General features: G+C 36.3%; 1 protein-coding gene across 7 annotated transcripts in view; it reads right to left on the reverse strand.

Annotated features, from left to right (window-relative positions):
- The window catches only part of rptor (regulatory associated protein of MTOR, complex 1), a 147,115-nt gene that overhangs the window by 108,423 nt on the left and 10,963 nt on the right, over nt 1-27,729 (reverse strand). For all 7 annotated transcript variants that reach the window (XM_032562847.1, XM_032562845.1, XM_032562846.1 and 4 more), the window contains exons 3-4: nt 22,750-22,852; nt 20,127-20,209 (exon numbers count right to left, since the gene is read on the reverse strand). In XM_032562847.1, the coding sequence (XP_032418738.1) occupies nt 20,127-20,209; nt 22,750-22,852 (186 nt within the window). The remainder of the gene's footprint in view (nt 1-20,126; nt 20,210-22,749; nt 22,853-27,729) is intronic.

Here is a 27,729-nt window from a genome sequence, read left to right on the forward strand (position 1 = left end):
TTATCTCACTCTCTAGTTATTCAAATTTGCAGTAAATATTTGCAATTTAACTTAAAAATGTTTATGCACAGATAAAGATTTTAAAAATTATAATAAATAGGTGGAGAGAACATGTTTATTTCATTCTAAAAATCCTGCAATGGTCACACTGCTCTATGAAGTTCTTCTTGAAATGACGATGACATGAAATTAAACAATGAGGAAACTATGGTACAAGCAGGAAAGAAACCAGGAGCAGACAGATTCTTTTTTACACCTGTTACTCGAATACAAATAAATAGCTGTGAAGTGTGGCTAATGAGCACCTAATGATGATTTATTTTGAAGTTTTTCTTCTTCAAACCTTTCCCAAACGAGAATTGTAGAACATTTTAACAGTGTTCAATTATTCAAATAATCAATTATTTGATTACTAAATGATTCTGGATATTGTATTACTACCTATATCTTGTGTTTTGTGAATTCCTGAATCAGAACACTCACAGTTTGTCACATCACATAAAATACAGTGGCCAAGCTGAGTAGACCTTTATTGAAGACGCCAACATTCCTGATTCGAATGTCTGGAGGAGGACGAACAGAAGAATCATGGTGGAACTGGCAGGATAATTTAATTTGTGCATTATTGGATAAAAGCGTCTGAATTCCAACAGGCCCAACACTAATCTCTGTGGTATCAAGTGGTATCTGAAGGGCATAATGGTGTTACAGTGAGTGATGAAGGGTATCTAAATTATGTGGAAAAAGGCATGGCAGTATCAATTAAGAGTAAGAACTAAAAAGGTAAATAATAACTAAATGAAAGAAATTAAACAAGTGAAAAAAACACAGAGGAGTATCCGACATACAGAGGACAAAACAACTGGTGACGCACCTGGACGTTCGGTGGATGTCAGAGAAATCTTTTTGCATTGCTTTTATCTCTTTTAGTCCACAAACTATTATCATTGTTTCTTCCTTGTTGGCCATGATTGTTTATACCGAACTATTGCCTGATCTCAAGAGATTTTGCAAGATCTGAATGTTTGTTGCTATATACCAAATAGTGGAGGGCCAACCTGTTATATCTAGGATTTGAATTTTTTGCTTTTTTTTTGTCATGTGGGGTGTCTCTCAGGTTTTGAAAATCAGCTGACAACTTTAAAATCTTGCTGTGTGAACTAGGCATTAGGGTCGTCATCCATTTGGCCATTTAATGCCTAAGATGTCGAATCAAGAAAGCATTGAAGATGGAAAAGTAGAACTGAAAAAGCAATACATCGTGCCTTGATCTAAAGAAATGTGGGCAGAGAGAAATAAACTCATTGACACGTTAGAACTAAAATAATTCTGCAAAGGATCTCTTATTTTGTGTCCAAGATAATGAAATTGTGATCTGAAAGCCGTGTTGTGTATTAACTCAGGTTAGTTTCAGACATTAAATTTGTTTGATTGAAACAGTTAAGACGTTTTCTTCCCAAGTAAAATCAGTTTGTGTAGCGAATACTCAGAAATGAACTGTTAGGACACCACAACTTTGCCAAACAAAAAAAACAAAACAAATCACAATACTTTTGCCACTGATGGTGAAATAAAATTTACAAATTTAATTAGCTGATCCGTTTTAGTTGATTCAACACCTGATCCCTCAGAGTGGCGAAGAAGTGAAGCCACTTTTGTCCTGCCTAGTTGACATTATCACCGTTAGCAGTGCACTGTTGACTGTTCCACTTTTCTTTTACCCAGAATAGTTTCTCACTATGTCATCACCGAGGTCGTGATGACTGTATCTCTGGTCCTTGACATGCTGTACAGCCCCTACCTTTCCAGATCATTGTGTGAGTTTTCTGTTACTGTCTTGTGCGGAAACACAAGACAGGTATGTTTTGTTATACTTGTGAAAATTAATGTGTGACACAAAGATTAGGCTAGGTTTCGGTTGGTTCTTTACCTTTTGTATGGCACAGCTAAAGTGATTTGCATGAACAATTTTATAACATTTATGATAAAATATAATCTAATATTCATTTTTTATAGTATAGGTCTTAGCTTTCTATGGCTGTGAATGTGTCACTGGCCAAAAAACTTAAAGTAATAATTTTTCCTCCCTCCATACATGTAGCATTGTCATAAAGGAAGTGACATGGTGTTGTCTATAAATGCACTGGCAGCTTTGATTTTCTTGATGAAAAGATGGATTTGTGTACAAACATGTATTGTGTTTTCTGATTTTAATTCCTTGCTGGTAATCCAGTTGAATATCATATTTGTCCTTATTAAAAATCTATAGTAAATAGTTCAGTCTGGAATTGCTTTTCAGTCCCAGATTCAATCTGATTATAAATATTTCCTCATGAATATTTCAGTCTGTAACCACATCTTATTGTCTAAATGCTGGTGTCTTGAGACAAATTAGTGCAAAAAATTAAATCAGCCTTGGTTGCAAGATTTTGACGTAAAATGTATGTGACGCATTAAAATACCAGAACTAGCTTGGTTTGTGTATCTGGTAGTAGTTTGTAATAAATAGAGGAGACTTTAAATGTTTCCAGTAATCATAATAACTAAACTCTATAGTTGATAGTAGTTGCATTTTTAAGTATGCAATTTCTGTTTCATACTTTATCATCCAAAGTGCTTGTCATTTTTTTTAGATGTACATGGTTTCTCTGCATGAATAATTAAATAAACGAGCTTATCACATTTTTTTTTATCATTGTATCAAAGTGAACCTTTCTGACAACCAGAAAGGCTCACTTTGCATCCTACACCATAACAGTCTGGATTTAATTGCATCCTGAATGCTTGTAGTGCTTTGTAAAGGTCACCTGTTCTCAGCTAGTGACATGATGATAAATGGCACCTGAGATGATACAGGGCACACCTTCAAAACGAGTGTATTTCCTGTGTGATGTTATGTAATGGTGTTGTTTTACAGCAGCGTAACATAAAACACTGTCAGTCTGCCTCCTTTAGAGGCAGAAGTTCCCACTAAAGATCTGCGTCGCTCATAGTTCGCTTTCACCTCTTGTGGTCAAATTTTGTGGACAGAGCCGAAAGTGAGTGTGTGAGCAAGGTACCCTATAAAAATAACTTGGTAACATTAGATCTGTGAGGTGGAAAGGGCCAAAAATACAGACAACTATTGTGATAAACTTATCAAATCATACCTAAAGCATTTGATCCATGTCATACAGTTTAAATGCAACCGAAACAAATACTAAGGAAATGTATGAAAGTTTTAGCTTTTGAAGAGCAGAAATAATTGGTAATACTAACTGACCTGAAACAGCAAAAGTTCAATCTGACTGAATGTCATGTCTACTACAGAGCATGTAATTATCGGGTTGCAAATGTTTTTTCCCCCAAATAAATCTTCCTTTTTTTCAGCTCTCAGGGAAAAACAAGTCCCTGTGAGCTGACAGTAAAATGTGAAAACAGCAAACTAACTTGCTGATGAAAACCGACCTTCAAGCACCTACGAGACCTGACCAGGAAGAGGTTTGAACAAAAATAAATGAAGGACACTTATTTAAATTTCGGTGAGAAAGAACAGCCAAGTAAGACAAAAAGAGTTGATAGTCATTTCCCTGGTGACAGCAGTCCTGCTGAGGCCAGTGTGCCCAGGCTGACTCAGTTCACAGCAGGTCTTTTGGAGGAGAAGGTGAGATGACACGTCACCATCCAATCACGCCAAAACTCACCTCCTGTCAACACGACAGGCCCCGCGCAATTCTTCTTCCTCTACAGCAAATCAATTTATGTCTAGTTATAGAAGACAGCTTAGTTCTTCTAAAATAACTTCTTCTTTCAAACTTCTGAAGAGTTCATCCACAATGTTAAAAACCTGCACTTTATCACTTATGTTTTTACACATTCTGCATACCAAGTACCACACAGACATAAATACAGCCATTTGAGATCCAACATCAAGTTCTCCTCAAACAAGCAGGATGCTGGAAGAGAGCAATCTGAGTCAGAACAGGACTGCTGCTGCTTATGACTAAGTGGTATGAGTTATGCAACCGGCAGAAGGTCCGAATCCACTAAACACTGCTGCGCTGTATGCTTACGAGGGTCTGATTATTTCCAATAAGCAGGGCTTCTAGAGCGCATGGACAAACTGATTCCGATAATGATTTAAAAGCCCTCACAATCCCTCATCTAACTTCTTCTCTAAATGAAATCTGAGCTGAGAAATCAATTTGGCTTTCTGTCTTCCACCGGAAAAATTTGATCACTTAGCAAGTTCGACCACTTCCCATTCTTCCAGAGATAGCCCAATGATACATCCATTCAGACAATTACCTCCTATTTCTGTATGCTAATCATAGCATGTATTTGTATTTAAATGATGTTCATTGTTCCTTTTTCCGTCTGTTTATTTGTTCCAAAGGTGGAAACCACAACTGAGGTGATCTAATCATATTGCAGATAAAACATTTTATGATAGTCACATTAATTGGCACACAATATACATGGGTGGTTTAGGATACAATTAAAGAAGGTATTATTAAGCTGCATTAATTTCAAATCTCTGCGAATCTAGTGATGATGCAGTAAATTTGTGATAGCAAAGGGAGAGAGAGACCTCTCAAGCACCAGTACAATTAAAATCAAAGACCTGAGTAGCGCTTGAAACTAATTTTCAGACATTTTTAATTAAAATCTTTCACCTTGAGGGGTCTAAAATAGGTGAAACTTGTGCTCTTTACACCATTTCTCCTTTAATCGATAGTTTTCATAGAAGTTTTAAAAAATATATTTCAGAAATCCAGCTGAGTTCATGGCACATAAGTCAATTTTTAGATAGGATGAGGATTACTATACTCAGACCAGGTTTATGCCAGAATTAGGAGAAGCTAAAAATAAGCAAACTGTCAGATGTTGCACCTCATTACCGACTTGGGCGACATAAAGTTGATCTGGAAAGAAATGCAGGAAACTGGGAAGCAAATCTTAAGGAAGAAAAACTTTAAGATTTTTCTTCTTAAAGAAAAGAAGAAAAATGCTGGATTGACAGCATTTTCTGTCAATCCAGTTTCTAGCAAAGGTACATTTACATCTATATACATGCAACTGCAAATTTTCCGAGAAGAGGTAAGAAGAGGGTAAGTATTAATCAGGTGAGCAGTCAGAAGTTGCTATATAACTTCAGAGGAGCAGCAGGGATCCACCGCTCTTGTGGCAAGAAGAAAGCCTTGAGAAAATTGATTTGTAGTTTGGCAGAAGCCATGTTGAGGAGACAACATGTGGAAGAAGCTGGTCTAATTAGACCAAAATTGAACTCCTGGATGAAAAATCCAAAATAAGGCATAAAACTATCACTGGAACAGATAATATCTATCATGAAACATAGTGGTGGGAGCATCATGCTGTGAGGATGCCTTATTTCAGCGAGTTGATGAAAAGACGAATGCCACTTTCCTCAAGAGGCTGTAAAAGACTTGAGTGGGAAGGTTCACCTTCCAACAACCCAACAACAAGCCAAGGCTGCAAAACAAAAGGCTTAGATAAAAATATATTGGTTAAATCACAGACTTAAATCCAGCTTGGCAACACTTAAACATTGTCGTTTATGTATGCTCTCAAACCAATTTCTGTCTTGGTCCATCTCTTAAGATCTCAGTTACAACCATTCAAGTGTCTAGTGGTAACATGACAAGATGTCTTTAAAAGACACTTTGATATTTAACTCTGCAGATGTTTGCCCTACAGTTTGCTGATTTAACATCCACGCCTTCTTAAATTTTACTTTTGGTGTCTTTTATTTTATGCCACATATTTTTTAGAAAAGCTGTAAAACAGACCACACATTTCAGGCCTTCTGCTTTTACTGATCCAATTACCTTGCTCTTTTTAACTATCATAATAAAAAGGACTTGAGTCGTTGTTTCCTCTAACTTTCACTTCAGTTACCCACAAATTATACAACTGCACTCATCTGGACAGGAGAAATATAGCTTGGATTCAATATAGTCTTTTAATATTGATGAAAATTATGAATAAAATACTTCAACATTTCAATAAAAGGCTGAATTAAAGTACTGGCAGAACATTGGAACAGCAGTCAAACTAACCTGTGCTTCTGCAGATGTATTTTAGCAGTTATTCTTATCCCAAGCTGCCAGCTGCCTATTATATCACTATCCTCTGGTCTAATCAACTGCTGCCCTCATTTCCAGCCACCTGCAGGGCCACTTGCACCGGTTGGTGATTGAGGAGGGACCCGAAGCGGCCAAGGGTGCCACAAACCATTAGCCTAGAGACAGAGCTTAGGGAACGGTGCTGATTTTAACTCTGAGTGATGTCAGAACAAAGTGCGCCTCTACTAAGGGTCAAATTTTTAATTTCTCGAAATATTCAGCAGCAGTTTGTATCAGATTTACATCGCAAAGTACACACAAAGGTGAGAAACTAAAGAAGTTATTAGAAATCTTAATTAGATAAAGCAAAGGTCTGCAAACTGCTGCAAATATAAATGTCAGTAATTTGTGTTGCTGGGAAATCATTAGTCTTGCTACTAGATCTTTCCCCACAGCAATAGCATGTAGAGACAAGAGTTATTAGTATTGATCAAACAACCCAAAGACATATTATGGCCATTTGTGCTGTGGTGCATTAAGAATATGTTCTCTTTAACAAAGTAAAACTATTATCTAAGCAGCAGTCAATTTTTAAAATAAACATCTAATTACGAGAAAATGAATGGTACGTTGTTCCCAAACAGACTATAGCTAAAGTTTTGATTTATTCTTTTTTCACCGACATGAAAACAACAGAATTAAATTTCAAGTGAAAGGAGGTGGGAAACCTTTTTTTAAAATAATGTAATAAAGTTATTAGCCTGGTAAAAACCAGCCTCTTGTTCTACACTTTCATCATAAACTGGATATCCATAATTATTTAACTCTGCTCAGGTTCAGTCTGATGAAGATTTCTATTTAGTGTGTGTTTTACAGCAACCTGTATAATCACAGAAATAAATGATGTGTGTGTGTGATATATTTCTTTAACTGTACAGACTGTGAAATTACAGTCTGGGACAACAGGGACAATAAAGATGCATCTAATGAGACGTTAAGGACGTGCAAACCCTCTGACAGACTGGAGCAAAGCTTCTTATAAAGGAGAACCAATCAGTCATAGCTCTAAAACTATAAGACTACATGTCCAGGTATAAAAGTAAAATAGAGAGCAAAGGTGATGAATGTCAGGCGAGACCTTGCTGTTCAGAGGTCACACAGACCTTCGGTAACCCACTGAAGGGATTTGTGTTGCCAGAGTTACACTTCAATGGACATTGAAGTGTAACTCTTCAATTCAGCATGTAGTGCCTGTCACAAGTATTTATATCCCTGAACTTTAGCACATTTTGTCACACTACAAACTTTAAACTTCAATATATTTTGGGGGAAATTATGGGGCAAACCCATATAAAATATTATTCTTAATTTCCATTGAAAGGATTTAGGGTTGCGCAAGACCCTCTAGAGATATTGCATGTAAAGTAACAGCAATGAGCAAAACGATCTGTGACACTTTGCTGGACTAATGTGATGCTTTATCAGGAAAACTGTGAGGATGATGTAATCTATAAGCATTCAGCAGAATGATTCTGCTGGTCTTAATTTTCTCCTAGATGAAAATTTGATACAATCAAAATGGAATAAGCTTATTAAAATATCTGTATTATTGTTATGAAGAAAAAGCATACTCAAATTTCTAAAACTTTAAGTAAACCATAACTTAAATTCAAATTAATTAAGTCTTACAATGTTTGCTTACCAGCTATCTTCACAAAAGATTTGATTAATGAAGTCCTAAAAGCAAAAATTTTGTTTTGAATATTCAAAGAAAAGCAGACTTGCAAAATAAACAAATAATCCTAATAAGACAGTTCTCAGATAACCTTGTCAGATAATAAAATATTAAAATGTGTTATGCAAGACTGTCTGATCTTCAAGAGTACATTTGCCAGGAGTTGTTGCAGGGATCAAACAGCACCAATTCATTTATGTTCTGTATCTTTTCAAGAAATGGAAAGAGTGCAAACATTTGGGAGGCAGTCGAGAATAAAAGGACAAAAAATAGACTGGACAGGAAGAACGAGAAAGCTGAGAGGCGTAACAGCAAACTAAAAGGAAAATGAAAGGGTGGAGGATGGGAATGTAGGAAAAAGAATCATCTTCTGCCTCCAACATCCTGAAAGAGAAAGCTGATCGTCTGGTAGGATGAGGTTATGCATTTATCAGGAGGAATAAAGTAGAGGGAGAGGCAAGACTGTATTAGATAAAAGCTCAGACGATGGAAATGTTTGGTTATTTAATTACAACTACAGGTATTTCCAAAGCCAATTGGAATCAAAGGCAACCTTTTAAATACAATAGCATGTGTGCATCAAAAAAAAAACACCATCAGATCCAGACTTTTAACAGAGTATAATCCCTCAAAAGAAAACATTTATAATACTTCAGGTTTCTTCTCCTAAGCAGCCGAGTACCTGCAAAATAAACATTGGGTAAATTCATTAGGCACACTTGTTCAATTGCAAGTTGTGGCCAGTGACTGAGCTTGAAATTGAAATGGTAAATTCAAGTCACATTGCAGCAACCCAATTCATTTTGAGCTCTAGACATGGTGAAGATAACTTTCTGAAGTTCAAACCAAGTATCAGACACACTAAAGACACTTTCAGCGCAGCACAGACATTTCTGACGACAGGCTAGTCTGAGTATCTCAGATACCACTGATCTACTGGGTACACAGAAAACCCATCTCAAGTTTATAGAGAATGACCTTAAGAAAAGATATCCACTGAGCGCCAGACAGATGTGATATGATAGGAAGGGAATGGTACCTCAAATAACCACTCATTACAACCAGGATATGCAGAATACCATATTTAAATGCATAACATGTGAGCCCTTAAATCAGATAGATTGTGGCAACAGATCATCTGATTCAGACTAATTGAATGCCTCTCATTTCAGTGACAAACCGGAAGATGGACATTAACAGAGAAAAAAAAGTAAAACATTGCCTGTCCCGATGAGTCAATTTCAATCATGTCATTCAGGTGTTGGGGTCAGAATTTGGAGTACACAACATGAAAACACAACCCATTCTCACTCCCAACTCGTCATATATTGACGCATCGGACGGTCCGTTCTCGTCACATATTGACGCGCAGGGTACCCCTTTCGCGTCAATATGTGACGCGAGGGGTTTTACCCTATGCCTTACCATAATTTTTGCCCTAAACCTAACCAAATCGTCGGGTTTTGAAGGTTCGGCAGCGGTTGCGAGAACCCTTCGTGTCAATAATCCACGTAAAACATGTGACCTACCCAAATCGTCAACATGTGAAGCTGAAGGACCCTGCCCAAGTGGTCAACTATTAACTATTCTGTTAAAAAATAAAATCTAGATTTATGTTTGACAAATATTTTCCAAATATGACAGCCTCCGCTGTTTCACTTTCTCTGTTTCTCACCTTTTTGAAGTCGAAATGTAGTAAACAAACTAAATTCAAAACAATATGGATGCCTTTACCTGAATAAATATGATGACTGCTGTCTTTACCCAAAATGACAGCGCAATCTTTTTCCTGGTACAATTTCCTCCATGGCCAGGTCATGACCAGGAGGAGACATTTGATGTCTCTCCAGCAGCTCCTGTCATCTCTTGAGACCCGACCTTTACCTCTGATTCACTTTAACAAAGGTTGATCTGACCCCTGACACAATCTGGTGATGTATGGTCCAACATAATGTCAGACGACACAGAGAACTTCCCTTCAGATAATATTTTCACACTTGTCTAACTTTTAGATAAAGGCAAGGGGCCTCTGGATCAAATTATTTAATCCTGTAACTTTTTTTCCTATTTTATTGAGAAATCAAGAGGGGTATTTGAAGTTTTTCCAAGAAACCTGAGTTTTCTGCGGAAGATAAGGAAAGTTTTTTCCTGCCCTTTCTGAAACGACAAGGTCAGGCTCACCGCTGTTGGAGAAGAGGAAAAAACAAGACCTGGTGTCAAACTTCAGCCTAATTAAGGAGTTGACCAAGTCAGTAAATGCTCTAGATCAATCCTAACATGGAGAGCAGGTTCCTAATGGTGGGACTGCTTAATATAGAGATAAGCCTCCAGTGTTGACAGCTAGAAGAACTATCCATCTTCATTAAACCGCCAGTACTCGTGAAGTGGCAGTAATGAATGGCTATTTCTCTGCTCCTTTTCTCTCTCTTCTCTTTCCCCCCCATGTATTCTGCTCTTTTCTTTTAATTAACTACACACCTTCCTCTGAAATTGTGACAACTCTTTTATATTTGGTGTGGATTAATTCAGCCGGACCAGATCTGTGGTTAAATCCTTCTTTTACAAAAATAAGAAATGCTTGTAGGGACATGTTTTATACTTTTCAAGCAGTACAGTTCAAAAGCTAAATTTTCCTCCTACTATTTTTTTCATCCGACCCATTTCCTGTGTGTACTACAGACTTTGACAGCTACATAGCAGGCATTGCAGGTACAGCAGGTAAGACCACATACAAGACAATAGTTTGCTACTGAACTTTCTTTCTTCAAGGTTATTTTCTGGGTATATTATTAATAAATAGTTCAATAAACCAAACATTAAGGCTTACTTAAACCTTTTTTTGCCATTTTTAAAATGTTTATTCAAGAACACAGAAGGAAGAATTTAAAATGTTTACGAGATATTTTGTGTCTATATGCCATTTACACAAAATAAAACAACACAAGCAAGAATATATATATATCTATATATATCTATATCTAAAATATATATATATATATATATATATTTTGTGATTCATCTCCACACTTCAGATCTGCTTTAAGCTGAAAATAGGTGTGGGACATGAATTTGTACCAAGATGATGGATTTGTATTGTTAAAGAACAATATAAGTTATGTGATAAATGAAATGTGTTAAAAATCTATAGTCATGAATATTTTATTTCAAATTAATTCCATTCAAAATGAATGATTAAAAATATTACATTAGTTTATTCAAAATGTGACTATACATATACAATATAAATAATAAGTATACATTAAATATTAAATATATTAACATTAAATAGTTCTGTTTAAACTTGCTGAAGGTCTTTAATTAAAGACAGATTTATTTTAACTGTAAGTGTCAAAAAGACGACCAAAATTAAACAACTTGCTCTGAAGTTTCAGCATATCCACTCTGACAGCTTCAACCGTTTTTTTCTAAGAGACTTTGGTGTGTCTTTGAGTGCTGTACACGATGCGAGCTATGATGCTATAGGGTTTAAATGTGTATGGTTGATCTATAAATGTATATACTGTATTTTTTTTTTTTTCTTTGAATGAAAGCCTTTTTTACATTTCTTATCTAAACCTTTAGAGAAAAAAAAGTTTGGGGATGCAGTTAACATCAGTGAAGGTCTAAAACTAAGATGCAGATCTTCCTTTCTCTATTTATTTTTTATCTTTACCTGTGCTCACAATGGCATTAGACTACTTGGCACGATGTCTACAACTGGAAACTGCAAGCAAACATTATTGTTTTTCAAGTTTTAGCATTTATGGAGCTTGTAAAGAAGCTATGTTAATATGGGGAGTTAATACAGGGGATGGCAGAGTCAAAGAGAGGAGATCAATATGACATAATAATTTTTCTTCTCTCTGTGGCAAGCTGCAATGACACCCCTTATCCTGAAAGACTGCCTTAATGTTAATGAAGCCTGTGGACAAGGAGGAATAAAGACATCCTGCAGAGACAAGCTGGACAGAGTTATTTGACCGGATTTAGTTAGAACAAGCAATAATACAGTTTAAGCCACTCAACTCTTAACTCTTCAAGGTGTCTTTACCCTTGTAATAAGTAAAACTGTAGTAAAATGAGAGAAGAAATCACAGATTCCTGTTATTACAGATTCCTCCCACTACATGACCTTAACCCAAAATTATCTACCGATCTGAAAACCAGTGTCTGACTGAATGTGACTCTTAGAGCAGTGGTCCCCAACCACCGGGCCACGGACTGGTACCGGCCCGCGGACCAATTGGTACCGGGCCGCGCAAGAAATAATGAACTACTTCCGGATCTTTTATTTTGAAAATCCTAAACCGGATTTTACCGGTTAAGTCTTGCGCGTCAAAATTGAGCCAACTTGCAGCAGAATGAGTAACAAAACAACATCGGAGTACTGCGGCGCACCCCCCTAAGACAGTGGTTGGGGACCACTGTCTTAGAGCAAAAGCTTTTTTAATGACCAGTTGTTACTGGAAAAAAAAAGTTATGTAAGTTCAGTCCATTTAATGTGGCAAATTCAAAAGATTTATACATTGCCAAAAAAAAAGCCTCAAGAATAAGTTGGATTGTTTAAATTTAAAATTAAGAAGCAGCAACACTAGAAGCTAATTATAAAATAATTTCTTTCAAAAGTCAAGTGAACAAAAATAAGTAATGAGAATTTGTTTAAACTGTAAAAAGTAATCAAATAAGATTTCACTTTCTGCTTAGCAATTACATTAAAAGCTAGCAGGCTTTGAAGATGAAGTGGAGACAAAGATGGGAAAGCTGAATAATTTTAATTCTGAACTCCGGGTGTGATGTAGATTTTTCTTTCATGTGGCTCACTGGGTTGTGTTTTATCAGACATTTTTTAGTTGGTGGTGACAACCAATTATAAGTGATATTCTCAATAAAATATTGTCTTTAGACAAACACATGCAGCTTGCAAAGCTTTTGATGTTTTCAATTTGGAAATAAGAGGAACATCCAAGCAACACCTGGACAATCAGATTTCTTTCTGCAGAAGTTATCCAGTAAAGCATTTGTTCTATTATTTAGAACATAAATAAGTTGTACCACACAATGTTTTGAAAGGATGTTGTTTGTGGTCGATGTGTTAGTTTTTTCCAGCTCTCATCTTAATACAATATTATTGCTGTAGCTGCATGTGACTGTTCGCGTGGTAGAGTGGTCGCCTTTCAATAAGAGTTAATTAGAAAGAGCTAAAATTAACAAACAAATTTTATTAGTTGCACAGTATAACTTTAAAGTTCATTTCAGATTTTCCCCCGATAATATATTGGACATCTACAGTATAAACAACAAGCTCCTGAAAGTTTGAGTCTATCTGTTCAATCAGCAAACTTTTAAGATTCCATATAAAAAAAAATCAATTTCTCTGAAGCAAGTTATGAAGACAGAAGACAGATGATCTCTAGGTGACCCTGACCTGAAGTATTTTACTCGGACCTTTTTACTTAAAATGTTGGATATCTTTGTCCTCAGAGTTTACAGATGAGAAGAAACTAAGATAAATTTACATTCAGCACAGGAAATTGAAAAAAAAACCACTTCCTTTATTTTAATGTGATGCTCAGGAAATGGAAAATTACTAAACTCTTTCTGAGTTGGTATCATTATTATACAAGCACATGCAGGCTGTCCAAATACACTTCTCAGATGAGCATATAATATGAGTTTATGATTACAGATTAATCAGGTCTCCACTTACTTTTCCTCAACTCTTTTTTCTTTTTAAATAAGCCGCCTCTTTATCTTTGTTTATTGGGTATTAGTAAAAAAAATGCAATAAGGCAAACAAAACATAAAAATTAGCCAATTAAAAGGCCACTGCAAGTAAGATTGTTGATAGAATTGCTCCTCTCATCACTGAAATGAACAGAAATCCAGAAAAAAAGGAAATAGGGATTAAAAAAAGGTGATAAGGAGGTGCTGAATATTTCTATAAATACTAAATATAAGAGGAAGGAGAGGTGCACTATTCTGAAACAGTCACTAACAAAAAGAGAGAAGTAAGAGAGAAAGAGTAGATGTAATTATCCAATTAATCTGTCCAAGCGTTGTCTTATCATTCAGCACTAATAGGAAAAAAGAAATTAAAAGGCTGAAGAAAAAATAAATCTGAAGAACTTAATCATTTACCCAAGTCGCTTTAGAGCAAAAAAGCTTAAACTGATGGTTTTACTTGCAATTAAAAGAACAAGAGGCCCTCAGCACATTTGGTGTCTTGGCAGCAAATTTGTTGTATCCTGATAAACCCACTGCATCTATGTCAGGCTTCATGACAAACAGCTCATTATGCAAAATTAATTGGTAATGCTGCTCAGGGCTCAAGGTACTTCTCGGTTCTTGCACAGATCCTAATGAGAAACAGGAAAATTAACAAATCAGGTGAAAACAGGCCCGCTTACTGTACAAGATCTGTCAAAATCAATGCTGTGATCTGAGCAGACATTAATCAGAACTTTCCTACCACCCACCACAGAACTCAGTGGCTACCAAAGTGAAAGAGTCAGGGCCTTATTTTGGGTCAAGATATTCAAATTAAGGTTTCTCAGATGATTCCAAGTTAACCAAATTAAATATTTGCATATTGTTTGCTGAATCTGTCTAAAAATAATGGAGGGTCATTATGTCATGTTCTTGTTTCATTAGCTTTTTTACCAATTTTTGTACAGTTCAAGATAAATATACAAGTTATGGCTGGAAATATTTTAGCAAGACCAGGGTATTTAAATTAGAAGGTAAAAACACAAAGCAACAATTACTACTGCAGCTAAAATAAAACATTAATTATTGCAGTTATTACAACATCTATAAAATTTTATTATTATTAATTTTATTACACTGATCAAAGCAAAAGTTCTGGCGAAACACAAGTGTCTCACTAAACATGCTGATGTAGTAAATTAAACATTTTTGTTGTTCTGCTCTTTATATAGTAACTTAAGTATACTGAGCTCATCTAAGCTAGTAAATTAGCCGGCCTGAAGATAGCTGCTTTACATATGATGCTTGTATCTACCCACCTATAGAAACCATGCATCTAGGACTGGGAATATCTCAAAAGTTTGCCATTTATTTTACAAGTTTAGTTTTATTCCAACCAGAATTGCAATATAGCTCTATATAGCCGTAAACTCTGATCCATTGGGCATGCCGTCTCATATACCAGTGAGTGGCCAATAAGCAAACTTAAGTCAAAACTTTAATGCTTGCAAGGAAACATTAGATCAACTACTGCAACTTATCCCAGAGACCAAACTGAATGATTTATTTAAAGCTACCAAAAAGGGAAGTTCCTTCTTTTATTTGATAAGAGATCCTGAAATCCCTCCTTCTCCACCAGACATTCTTCGTTTGATGTGAACAGACCTTCCTGTATTAATGAAAGTTGTGTAATGCTAAAACTTTTAGAACAAAGAAAAACTTTTGACTTATTTCTGTTATGGCTGGTTGGGAGGTAGGCTCTCAACAAAAAAAAAAAGAAAAAAGAAAACGTGACATGAATCATCAGAGCAGAGAAGAATAGGCCTGGTGACAGGCAGCAAAGTGACTCAGATGATTTCCACAGACATAGAAATGCCTTCAGGGACGAGTGTTTTTTAAGCCATTTCTGAAATCCTCTAAGAGTCTGCAGCTGATGGCACCCGCCTCCAATTTGCCCCATCGTCCTTAAAAACACCAGTGCCCACACTCTGTCCTTACTTTTGGAAGGATAATTCAGTGAAAACAACAATAGTTTATCCTCCTCAACAGAATAAAGAAGTAGCCTAATGAATGGTGGGTGTTGTATATATACAGTCTCTGTTCATTCACTGAGTCACATCCTGGCCTCCTGTGTTGTATCCTCCTGCTCTGCATCCTTTCCAGCAGCTTCAAGCCAATCTGAATGCGTACGTATGAAACCAAATACAGAGCTGGGACGTAAAAATAGTCTTGACACACCCAATACTATTTTCAGAGTACAGCAAGCAAAAGATTACAAGGAAGACTTTAAAGACACTTTGTTCTCTAAGCCAAGGGGAAACAACGCAATGTTGATTATTCTGCATCACAAGAAATTCAAGAAGTACAATAAATGTACTGTTCTTAAAACAGTACATTTATTGTACCAATTAGATTATAAATGAAGGTTGTAAACAAAAAAATGCTGCATTAGGGTTAATTACATTTGACAAGCTCTATAAATTTCTGGTAGTAAGGCCACACAGACAGTGACAAATCTGGAAGTGAACAAATGTCTTACAACATTTGATCTGGAAGTCATCCAGCCTTCTGGAAGTTCCCCTGTACTGAGTTACATAATCAACATTTATTTTAGGAGTACTACACTTGAAAACAAGACAGGTTTTCCTATTTACAACATTCAGATCAGCATCCATCTGTTCAAATGCAGATTATTATGTACAGATTTCAGTTTCCACTGTAAACCTCTAACAGAAAACTGATGGGTTGAGTAAAGCTGCATTTGGAAAATACAATAATGCTTGCAAATGCTGTGCAACAAAGCAGTTTTAATATCTCTTTTTCTGCTGGCTTTCTTGCATATGATACTCTTAGACAGTAATCTGTCCAGATCCTAAAAAGACAGCTCAATAGCGGGGCTTTATTAAAAAAGCTCTAAGAAGTAAAGTAAAACATCTAGAAAGATTATTTCCACTTTGTAAGCTGTACCTCTACCATAAACAATCAGATGCAAACATAAATAAAGATTCATCAATTAAAGGAGTCCATACAGTGCATCCCACCCTCTAAGTGATGCCATGCTGAAGAGAAAGAAAATAAATCGATATTGACTTTCTAAACTGAAAATGGGCGGTAAAGCCCTTTAAGATGTATTGTCATCATTGCATCATCTTAAACCACAGTGAAATTTTACACCAGATCTCAATTTGGTTTTTCTTTGGTGATGGAAAAAGCTCAGAAATCGGGAGAGACCAAGCCTTTGAAGCCCAGCCCGACGATGCATAATGCAGAGGCCATTAGCTGAGAGGACAGCAGGGGTTTGCAGGCTGCAGCCAAACAGGAGAGCTGAATACAGCCACCCCACAAATACAGAAAAAACCCCCCCAAAAAACACTTTGATTAAACCTGTTTGGCAGCTGCAATATGTTCAGCAATTTGTGCACACTGTGTTGGCTTTGAAAAGGCGATCTGACAAGACAAGCGTGTCGCTTTTTATCTTAAGAGATAACAACCAACAATTGTGGAGGAAAGAATTTGAAAAAGGATTCCCAAACAAATAACAGACGGCTGAGAAGGAAAAGAAAAGGGTGACAGGCACAGATAATATGAAAGTGAACAAGTGAGGTTTAAAAGAGAATGAGAAAGCAGCTGAGCCAGATTGAGGTAGAACGCACAACAGTAAAATGAAAGCTAAGATGGCTTTCTGGACAGCACAGTCTTTATTTTAATAAAGGAAAATAAAAGACAAAAGTAGTAAAAAAAAAAACAGAAAGGAAGAATAAATGAAGCCCAGATGCAGATGATGTGAATCAGTATGAACAACATATGAACAGTAATTTAGTTCTGGGTCTGATCCAAGATATTGGAGTGTCTTCATGTCTCATCACAAATGATGGAAGGACAGAGGAAGAGATAGACAGACGGACAGGGGCCACATCTGCAACGATACAGGCTCAATTCAAGTCTGCTGTGATAAAGAAAGGGCTGAGATAAGAAGCAGAGCTCTTGATTTACCGGTCTGTCTTGAGATATGGATCATAACCAAAAGAACAAATTCCCGTAAACAAGCTCAAGTAATCTCCCTCCATGGGATCGGTAGGTCTCACACTGATGACATTGCAGCTCTGTTCTCCGGTGGGAGCTCTGAGCAGACCCAACCCTCTGCCCATTGAAATGTCTTGATCAGTACTTATTCGAAGGTTTTCTGGAAACGCCCCACTGGGACGACACTCTGGGGTAAATCCACAACTTGCTAGACGGGCTTTAAATCCCCTCCCTCAGCCTGGGATCATTTGGGATCCCACAGAGTGAATAGAAAGTTGGATGTCAGTATTTCTTTCTGTACCGCATGAAGAGACAGATGGACAGATACCATCCATATTTAATCTGCCTAAAACTAAACAATACATCAAAAGCAACCAGCTGAATATTTGGTTACCAGGGTAACCCCAGTAATCTGAAAACTGAGAGAGGAATCTCCATGTGGAAAGGGTCTTCTACCATGACCAGTCGTGAAAGCTCCAGCACAACCACATCTGTCAGTGACAGACCAATCACAATCTTGGCACATGTGGCGCCATTCAGCTCTGCTGGCGTTTTATTACCTGGCTAACTGCTCACTAACACAGCTTTTGAGGTTAGAGATGGAAAGTGCTGCGATGGCAATAATGTTTTTTTTTTCTCACACAGTTATTGAGAAGAGCACATATTATTTTCAATCTGCCTTTTTTTAAGAATTTTTTTTAAATCATACTACTCCTACATATCTTCATTATCTTTTGAGAGAAGCAGATGTCATTTAAGTATTTCCATTGAATTATCTCTTGTAAAATCAAGAATTGCAACAACAAAAAATAAACACAGAATAAAACAATTTATAGGCACAGAAAGTAGAAAAACAAAAATATTTGTTGGTATGGACACGAGAGAGCCTTCATTGAAAATAAAATATTTTTATGTTGTAGAGGAAAAAATTATGATAAAGAGAGGTCAGCAAACAACAAAGATGGACGAAAGAGCGGGAGGAAGTGTTGGTGGAAAAAGTGAGTGGGCAGATGGGATGGAGATTGCTTTTCTTTCTGTTTTTGCTGGCCATAAGGGTTAATGTTCGAGCCCTGCAGCAAACATACACATAGATTCGTGACAGCAGAGCTGGCAAAACTAAACTCTGAACGGTTCAGCTGCTGCAAACAACACTGCTACCAATAACCGCCATGGGCTGTACACAGAAATGTGCAAAATAATGGATGCTAATTTGCTCTCAGGTATAATATTTACCAACTCAACTCATGTACAACAAAAAGGTTTTTCCCCCGCTGTGACAAGCGGGTAATAACTGCAGCATAATTGATTGCTTTGTCAACACTTTATGTAAGGTGTGTTGGCGAAATCGGCTCTTTGTCGTGATGCTGCAGAGCTCTGAATCCTCAGGCTGGAAACAGGAACAGCTTTCTCACCCTCCCACTCCTCCTCCTCCTCCCAGGCTTCTACCACCATTTGCTGCTGACCTCTGGGATCAACCAAACCCAAGCTCACATTTCTTTAGCGGCTCCATCTCTGGAGTCGTTCTTCCTCCACCTCCTCTTACCTTATGCATTTTCTTCTAAACCATCACACCGAACAGCCACGTGTTCTATTTCTAGCAGCTCCACAGCTTTCAGCAACACACCCAACAAGATGATGTGTGTTTTGATACTGAAGCTTTAAGAATCAAATCAAATCAAGCCTTGTCAAATTGAACTAACGACAGATTTTGAGGCAGTATTATTAGTGGAAAAGATCAAATATTGGTAAGACAACATATTTTCATCCTACTTAATGCAACACAATATTCAATGCATTAGTTCCATAATACCTTGTATTAGTAGTTTTATGTAGTAAGCCACAATCACAACAACTGCATGGTGTTCATCAAGAAAGCTGAATTAAGAAATATAGCAGGAAGCATTGAAAGCTGGCACTTTTAGACATAATATCCACATAGTAAGATTAACAATTTAAGGGATTTCTAAAATATTTGACTTTTTATTCAATTAGATGCACTGTAATGCTATTTGTTGTGAACGACATAAAGCACAATTTTATAAAGTATCCTTAGAACGTCGCCTAAAGATAGCAGTAAAGCTATAGTTAAGTAACAAACTCAAACCTCTATAAACTGAATTCCAAAAAGTGAATAATTGGAAAATGAAATAATTGCATCGGGGACACAAAACATTTTACCTGGCATCAACTTAAATATGTAAACACATTTCTGTGTTGTTGTTTGTTGGAAAAAAATGTAAGGGAAGCTTAAAAGATAAGAAATGTATTTGTCTGAAATAAATAAATAGCCTGCCGATGATCTCAAAACTAAGTAAAACATAAATCAGGTTCACATTTCTATAAGATGGCGGTCAAAATGAAACCTCCAAGGGATGAGCAATTCATCAAGAAAAGAAAAACTCAGGCGAAAGTACTGGAGAAATGTAGATGATACGAGACAAAAAATGTATATGATAGTTATTGTGCTTCATTTACCATCAATGAAACATGGTTTCATCCAGCTTGATATGGCGAGCAACATAATCCATTAGTGTACGCGTGTGTGTTGTGTGTATATGTATTTATAGTAGGATAATAAGGAGGATTTCTCCACTCACCCTGGGTTGCCAGTTTTCGTACTGTTTTTGCAAGTTTGCCCCAATGGTCTCCAGGGCTTTCTGTGGACTCATCGACAGAGGATCTGACAAGAAAAACAAGCGCGGTGAAACCACACTGCCACCTCTGACTCACACCCACACAGGCCAACTGCACAAAACTGTCACACCTCAACAAAAAAACAACAAAATACTAATAAAATTGAGGTTGACAAGTCAGATATAATTATGGGTTCCACATTCAGACTGTGAGTACTAGGGAAATACAGTTTTGGCATTAAAAATATAGTATGAAATTGAGGGGTTTTAAAAATAATATCAGGATATCACAACATATGGCACTAAGAAAAAGAATAAATGTTAAACATGCATTCAAATGTTCTAAGTAAGTGGAAAATCATCCATTAGTAAGTCTGTTTAAATCACAAATATGCTTAAGGGATATGATAGATTAATTTGTTTTTGCTCTAAGTAAAAAAGAACATTAATTAAGTCTTTGCTGTTGTGTCAGACTCCTATTTTCAGATAACTGATTAAACATTTCACAGTGCTCTCTGAACCCTGCTTTAAACTGCCTGCTGTGTTTCTTGGTCTCTATGATGCTGGTTTTAAATTGGGATTACACTACACACACCGTGTTTATTAATTAGATAACTTTGCAAGGTAGTTGGCTGTGCTGGATTTTAGTTAGGGGTATGAGAGTAAAAGGGACGAATACAAACAAATAAAAAATAGCCTAATTTTCTTCTCACTTCAAAATGATGTACTAGTTTGTGTTGGTCTAGCTCAGAAAATCCATTGAAATTTCTTGTAGTGAATGTTGTAAAGTGGAAATAAGTCCCGAGGATTTGCTCTCAGGTAAATGTGAGAGCATTTTACCTGAGATTTTACCAAGTAACACTGTGCTCTGCAAGTGTTACTTGTAGACATAGGCTATATATATTTTAGACATATATTTTGTATAAATTATTGCAAAAACAATTTATAGATATAGATATATAGAGACTAGCAATTGATATTAGGGTATTTGAAAACTGTACTGTACTTCAAAACCCATCACTATGATAATGTGCTGGTTTCTGAAGCAGTTTTCACAAAAACATGTTTACTTTAAAACATTTCAAAGCTCATTTATTCAAATAAGGTTCCTTCACATGGGGGGAGTTTAAGACTGCAGAGAATTTTAGAGCATAGCAGTTGCTCTAACCATGTAATATTAGTAAACACTTTTTTACAAACTACAGCAATAAATGGGGAAACGATCCTTGCAGAGAAAGTTTGTCTAACTTAGGGAGCAGTGCTTCTGATACGATCTAACTCTCAGGGGAGATAAACAGTGGTTGAACATTTCCAGTTAGTAGAAATGAGGGATCTGGTGTTTTGCTTTGTCTGATTTTCTTTCAGTTTTTTTTTAACAACATTCTGGGTATTTGAATAGAAAATATTAACCTTGAACCTCACAGAACAGTAATAGGGTCTAATTATCTGTAGGGTTCACAAGATTGAAACAACCCAATGCCTAAACTGGCTTTTCAGACGATGATTTTATAATGGTATTTGGAGTAACTTATATCACCTTTATTTCAAAATCTAAAAACCTTTAGAAGAATCTATTTTGCTAATGAAAATTCAGAAAAATAGCAGGTTTAGAGTTTTGTTTGGCGCTTAAAACACTGTTTAGAAATCACCATCCAAGTTCATCATGAATTTTTATTTGTTATGAGGCAAAACAAGTAAAAGTTCAATTTCTGGTTTTTCAAAGAGTCTGCAGTCAGTATACAAGATTCAAAATCCTGATAGTTAAAATATAAAACTCAACAAGTGATTTGGCACATTAAAGATAAAGCATACAGACCTAGTTTGTCAATGTGAAAACCCCTGCATTTATTTAGTGCGATTAAACTTTCATCCTTTCTTAAAAGGATACACTGTCGTCCTTTCCTAAAACGAGGCAGGTTAAAAGACTTTAAGTCAAACAGCTTTCATATATATAAAAATGATAAAAGCATGTTTAATCCTTTCCCATACTTTTTAAGACTGCAGAAGCCCATGGATGATGAGACCGTATGACGATAGTTCCTTTGAGAAACGGCCTCACCTGAAAATTGAACCATCAAACTTTCCAACACAGCACAGCCGCTGCACCTCATGGGACAATTTAGGCTATAGCTTCTGTTTCTTTCTAGTATTATTTTCAAAAATATCCTTAAGATTAAAATATTACAACATATGGGACAGATTTAGAAGTGATAAAGTGCTAGATCTCTATTCATGCCAATAGAGAGCTGGCATTTTCCCCAGCATCGATGAATATGACGTCCCTGGATGTGAATAATCTGACAAGCTGTTAAATGTCACTTCTTGTTGACATTTAACAATTTTCAACATCATCAATTAGCAGTAAAATGCAGAGCATTAAACTATTCAGAGCTATTTAATAATTTGATTATTTTGTTTCTATATTTGATTTATCCTTGCAAAGATAATGCCCCATTTCTCATCATTTAGATTTTTTTTTACCTTCACCTGTCTCAAATTTGAATTTATATGTTAAGAGCACCTCAATCTTTATTGAAAAGTAGATTTTTTTCATTTATATGTTTGTTAATAGGGAGGATATACTCACCTATCCAACACTCCAGCCTGGCACAGGGGGATGTCTTAACCACATCAGGGGGGTCCACTCCCACATTGAGACACAGAACCAGAGCAACACTCACTGTCTTCATCTGTAGGAACAGACACACACACAAAAAGCATGTAATCCTGTCATAGATGTAAAACATAGATTCTTCATTTAAGAAATAAGCTCTCCTAAGAAACCATGTCTGTAACTAAATTTGTCTAGAATACCTTTGCACACAAAGTTTTAATATGTCTTTTATGTGCTTTAACTTTTGAAATACAGATTGAGCAGAACCCATAAATATCAAAACAGAAAAGTATAACGCATATTATTGGCAGCACCATATATGTCAACACTAAGGCAGGAAGTGAGTAAAGACATAAACCTGAAAATGAATTAAAGTAAACATTGATTTGTGGGTTATGTTGCCAATCGTGACACACATCATCAACCCCTGGCAGGCAGTTTAGGTTCCCTGCTGTGCAAATTAAATATTGAACTAGCAGGGAGCCAATACCACCTGAAACACTTTACGTTGTGTCACGACAGACGTCAAGCTTTCTGACAGTGTGTGGATTCATCCTGAAGATCCTTATGTGCCTGAATCAGGTCACCTACCTAAAGAGCTGAACTTGCACTCACCTGCATGAATACATTTTGCAGATGTAAAAGAATTGCATTTATAGAAAAACGCTTTTAAAAAAGGAATGAAAATATGTTTCTTTTCCAATGCTCAATAATTGTTTGTCTGAATGCAACATAATTTTTTCCCTTGCTGTCTAGTGCTCTAAGACAGCAATAATACAGTCAAGTTCTTATTTTTTAGGCTACACCAATACTTTTTATGAAAATCCTGGTTCAATACTGATTGTATTGTCTGATAAGATATCGATGTACTGAAACTGATTCATAGTCCACACAATATTGTTTATTTGATCATAAATGTTACCAAATCAGACGCGAGTTCATGAAAATTTTATTAAAGTTAATCAAGAAAGATAATATTTGTTCTAATCTTTTCTGTTATGACTGTATACTTATCAGGGACTTGTGTTTAACTGTCTCCCTTAGCAGGGCTACCATCTGTTATGAACTTTGGGTGCTTCCAGTTTTTCTATATCAATGCTTCTGTATTGATAAGTGTCTCTTTCTTGGAAGGTGCCACTGACAGAACTATTGTTGCCATTAGCTACATACAGTATATGCTCTTTGTCATACAAAGTGCTTCTTCATTAAGCTGTTTCTCAATCCCGGTTGGCACCATTCACAAAGTTTATAGTGGAAATAGCCATGTATACGCTCTTTGTTTTCCTTGCCAATAGAAAGTACTCCTAGCTCAGTGCAGCTGTTTCTTTTTACAGGGATATGCAAGGGCTATTGCTACCTTTGACTACATGTGCTCAATGCTTCTGTGTTGAGCTGTGTTTCTCTCCTGGATGGCCCAACAGATGGAGTTATTGCTTCCTTTAAGTTTGTGTATTCTCTACTTTCTTTTATTGAAAACAGAACATAATTAGAAAGAACGGTGTGTTTGATGACCACTGTCATTGCAACATTCTCAGTTGTTTTCTGGTACCATTATTAGCTAATAACTTAAAGATGACTTTGATATGTAGGTCATAACAGCACAGCCAGGTGACCTTTTACAAACACGGTAACGTAGACCCACTGAGCATGTGCTGCATGTCTGCTGTGGGTTATGTGCAGCCTTCTGGCTGAGCAGGTTTTGGAGGCCTGTTATTGTGAAACTAATTAAGTCCCCCCTGTGTCTTCCCACCAAATGAGTAAAAGGTCAGTATGCTAGTGGGACTCAGCGGGGCTACACTTGACATGTACATGCAGCCTTATACACAAAGGCACAGTAGATCACTTCATTCATTTAAGCTTGATTTTTTTTTTTTACGCCATGCCCTTTTCTTCCCTATACGCCGAATGTCAAGACCTATCCTCATGAACGGAAAGTTCTTTGACGGTTTTCAAGTCAAACATTTAAAACAAAGGAAGCAAGTGATGTACAAATCCCTCTGCAGTTGCATCTTACTATATAACAGTTGGTGCAAGTATGCACTAGCAATAAAGTTATAAAAATGGCAAACTTTGCTTGGTAGCCTTTAACATAAAACCTGAGAAAATAGCAAAATGTACCTTTAAATAAACTTTTAGATAAAATAATTTTTATCAGGTTTACAATTTAAAAGAAATATACCCTCTTCCCCTGACAATAAATTGTCCCAGAAATTATTGCGATGAACAATAATATTGTTGTTTTGAGACCATTTTCAACTAATACAATTATGGCATAATAATACAAGTACATCCTCTTAAAGATCAATAAAACTGTAATTTCTACATATCACTTAGAGCTGGAACTGGGAGACATTTTAAATGTCCAACAGCACTAATGAAAATAATAACCAAAAATAATAAGTGAAACTGAAACAAAACCCCCCAAACACAACCAAAATAATAAATTAAATGCATTATGAAGTCTCTGTCAACAAAATTGGTCTTCAAAAAATATTAATCACTGATCTCATCCTTCAGCTAAAGAAACAAGAAGAAAGGGGTAAGTCGAGACGTACTAGAGTGAAGCCTTTTGTTATCCACTCCGGTCGAAATACAGACAGGAGGAAAACAAAGATGCATGCAAATTAAAATTGTTGAGTTCATTCTAATTTATCGTGAAATTAATTGATCTATTGCTTATTTTGACAGGCTTACTCTTTGATAAGGAAAGAGGTTTACTGGGCCTCGCCAATCACTTCAAGTCCCATTTTAGCCGTCATCAGTATAAAGTGAAAATATGCCTGATTTATATAGTGGCAGTTCTTGCCATTTACAAAATCAGAAAAAGGAACTCAAAAACTAGATGTCTTGGTGTTTGTTGTAAACAATTGCTGTTGTTTTTTTAATGAAAGCGTTACATGAAAAAATGGCGTCTAATTTTGTTTTATGCATTCTACAAGCTTACACCGTCAGGGAAAAGATGTGGTTTAACAAGAAAGAAAAACATGAGATTTGCCCTTTAAAATACACCATCTGAAAATGGCAGGACAGTTTGGAGAAATATGATCCGGAAGTCCACAGGGAAAAGAGAGATGCTTCTGTCATTCCAGGTAAAATGTCAAAGCAAACTGCTGGGAAAATTGTAAGGTCATTTCCCTTTTTACGTTAATCTGAGCCAGCAAATGCCAGAAAAACCTGATAACTCACCAAACATCAGTCACATCATTAAAGGGCCCAGCGCCACCACAATGTTAATCATGATTACAATTAAGTGGCTCACTACAGGAAGATAGTTAAAATCCTATTAAAACAGCCCTGATTACATTATTTATTTTTATCCTGCATCTGACAGAGGTAATTTACAAAACATTTGATTTTCATTTGCACTCCGATACAGCAGATAAATGTGGGATATTTCACAATACAACGTGGCATTTGAGTACGACAGCACACAGATGTGCTCCACATTATTCTCATTGATTTATACGCTTGTTTATTTTGAACCATAACACAGACACACACACACACACAAAAACAACACAAACAGGAGGCCTTCATCAGCCTTCATAGCTTATATTAATAAAACAGTTTGTGCCCCGAGAGAAGCTTTCAGATTTAAATCGTTGCTGATTTAGTGGGGTGAAGTGACCATGAGCATAAAATTGACTTAAATCAATAACAAATCTGAGTGTGAGCGGTGAAATAATGAAGAAAGGTAATCTCATCCACAAACTTTATGAATTTGTAAGAATTAGGTCTGCTGTGACAATACAGAGCTACATTTATCTTTTTATAAATAAGCAACAAATGCTGAATTAAAATATATGGTAGCTAACAATACAAGTATAACACATTTGACATGATGACATCTAGCAGGTAAATTTCAAAAATATACCTACTGTTCCTCCAAATCTGTGAAAAATACAAGTCATATAATCAATGTCATGGTACAGACATGTGTCTGTTTTATGGTTATGACATCAGAATCTACCTGAAGATAAAGAAAACGTTATTGAAGGCATCTTTGGCTTTTGCCGATGACTTTTTTTTTCTTCCCACTTGTTCTTTAGATGTTTTATCTTCTCCAAAAACAGTTGAGACCAAATGGGTCGACTAAAAGCCTAACTCCTCTCAAGGGTGTCTGAATCTGCCTGACCCTCTTTTCACTTTGTGCTCACAACATGTTTTCATTTGGTTGGAACTCCCATTGTGTTTAGGTCCTGCATTAAAATATGGAATGCATTATAACACATATGGAAAACCCAAGGCACTGTTTTTGTCTATGCATAGACTCCACTGGACAAAGCATTAATAAATTACACAATCTCTTCTATCAATGTTATGCAGCTGAGAATCAGCTGTATTAGCCCTTCATAACTAATAATGATGGTAATCTTAGTGACTGATATGTGAAAGTATAAAAGTGGTAAAATCATTATACATTTTATCACCCCTTGACCCAGAACAAGACTATGACTTATTTGATGGCCTGATCATTTCAGTCTCGAATGGCTGAAACAAGAAAACTAGATCATAAATGAGAAAATACAACAAAACGCAGAAAATTAAAAGTATTAGAAACAAAAGAACACAGTGATACCTCTTCTACGCAACTGCATTTTTGTGCGTGCATGAATGTGAGTCTCTGTTTCAAGCCTGTACATTAAAATTGGATGCAGAGCTCTTCTTGTTAATAACGACATGGGACTCCAGGGGATTTCCCAGCCTTTTCCCTGAGGGGCCTTTTTAGACTCCCATTCAGTCCGCATCAGGGCCCGCTGGCCGATCAATGACTCCTGATTAATCCATTTATCGGGTCGGCAGTGAATGAAGGTTATTAAACCAGTCGTGAACATTGATCTTCCTGAGTCGTTCTGTCACTAGCAGAAAGCAGGAACAGGTGAAAAACTGGACTGAAGTTGACAAAGACACCATTAAGCAGAAGATGAGAAAAATCTGTGTTTAATTCCACCA

This window comes from Xiphophorus hellerii, chromosome 5, assembly GCF_003331165.1.
Source record: "Xiphophorus hellerii strain 12219 chromosome 5, Xiphophorus_hellerii-4.1, whole genome shotgun sequence".
NCBI lineage: Eukaryota > Metazoa > Chordata > Actinopteri > Cyprinodontiformes > Poeciliidae > Xiphophorus > Xiphophorus hellerii.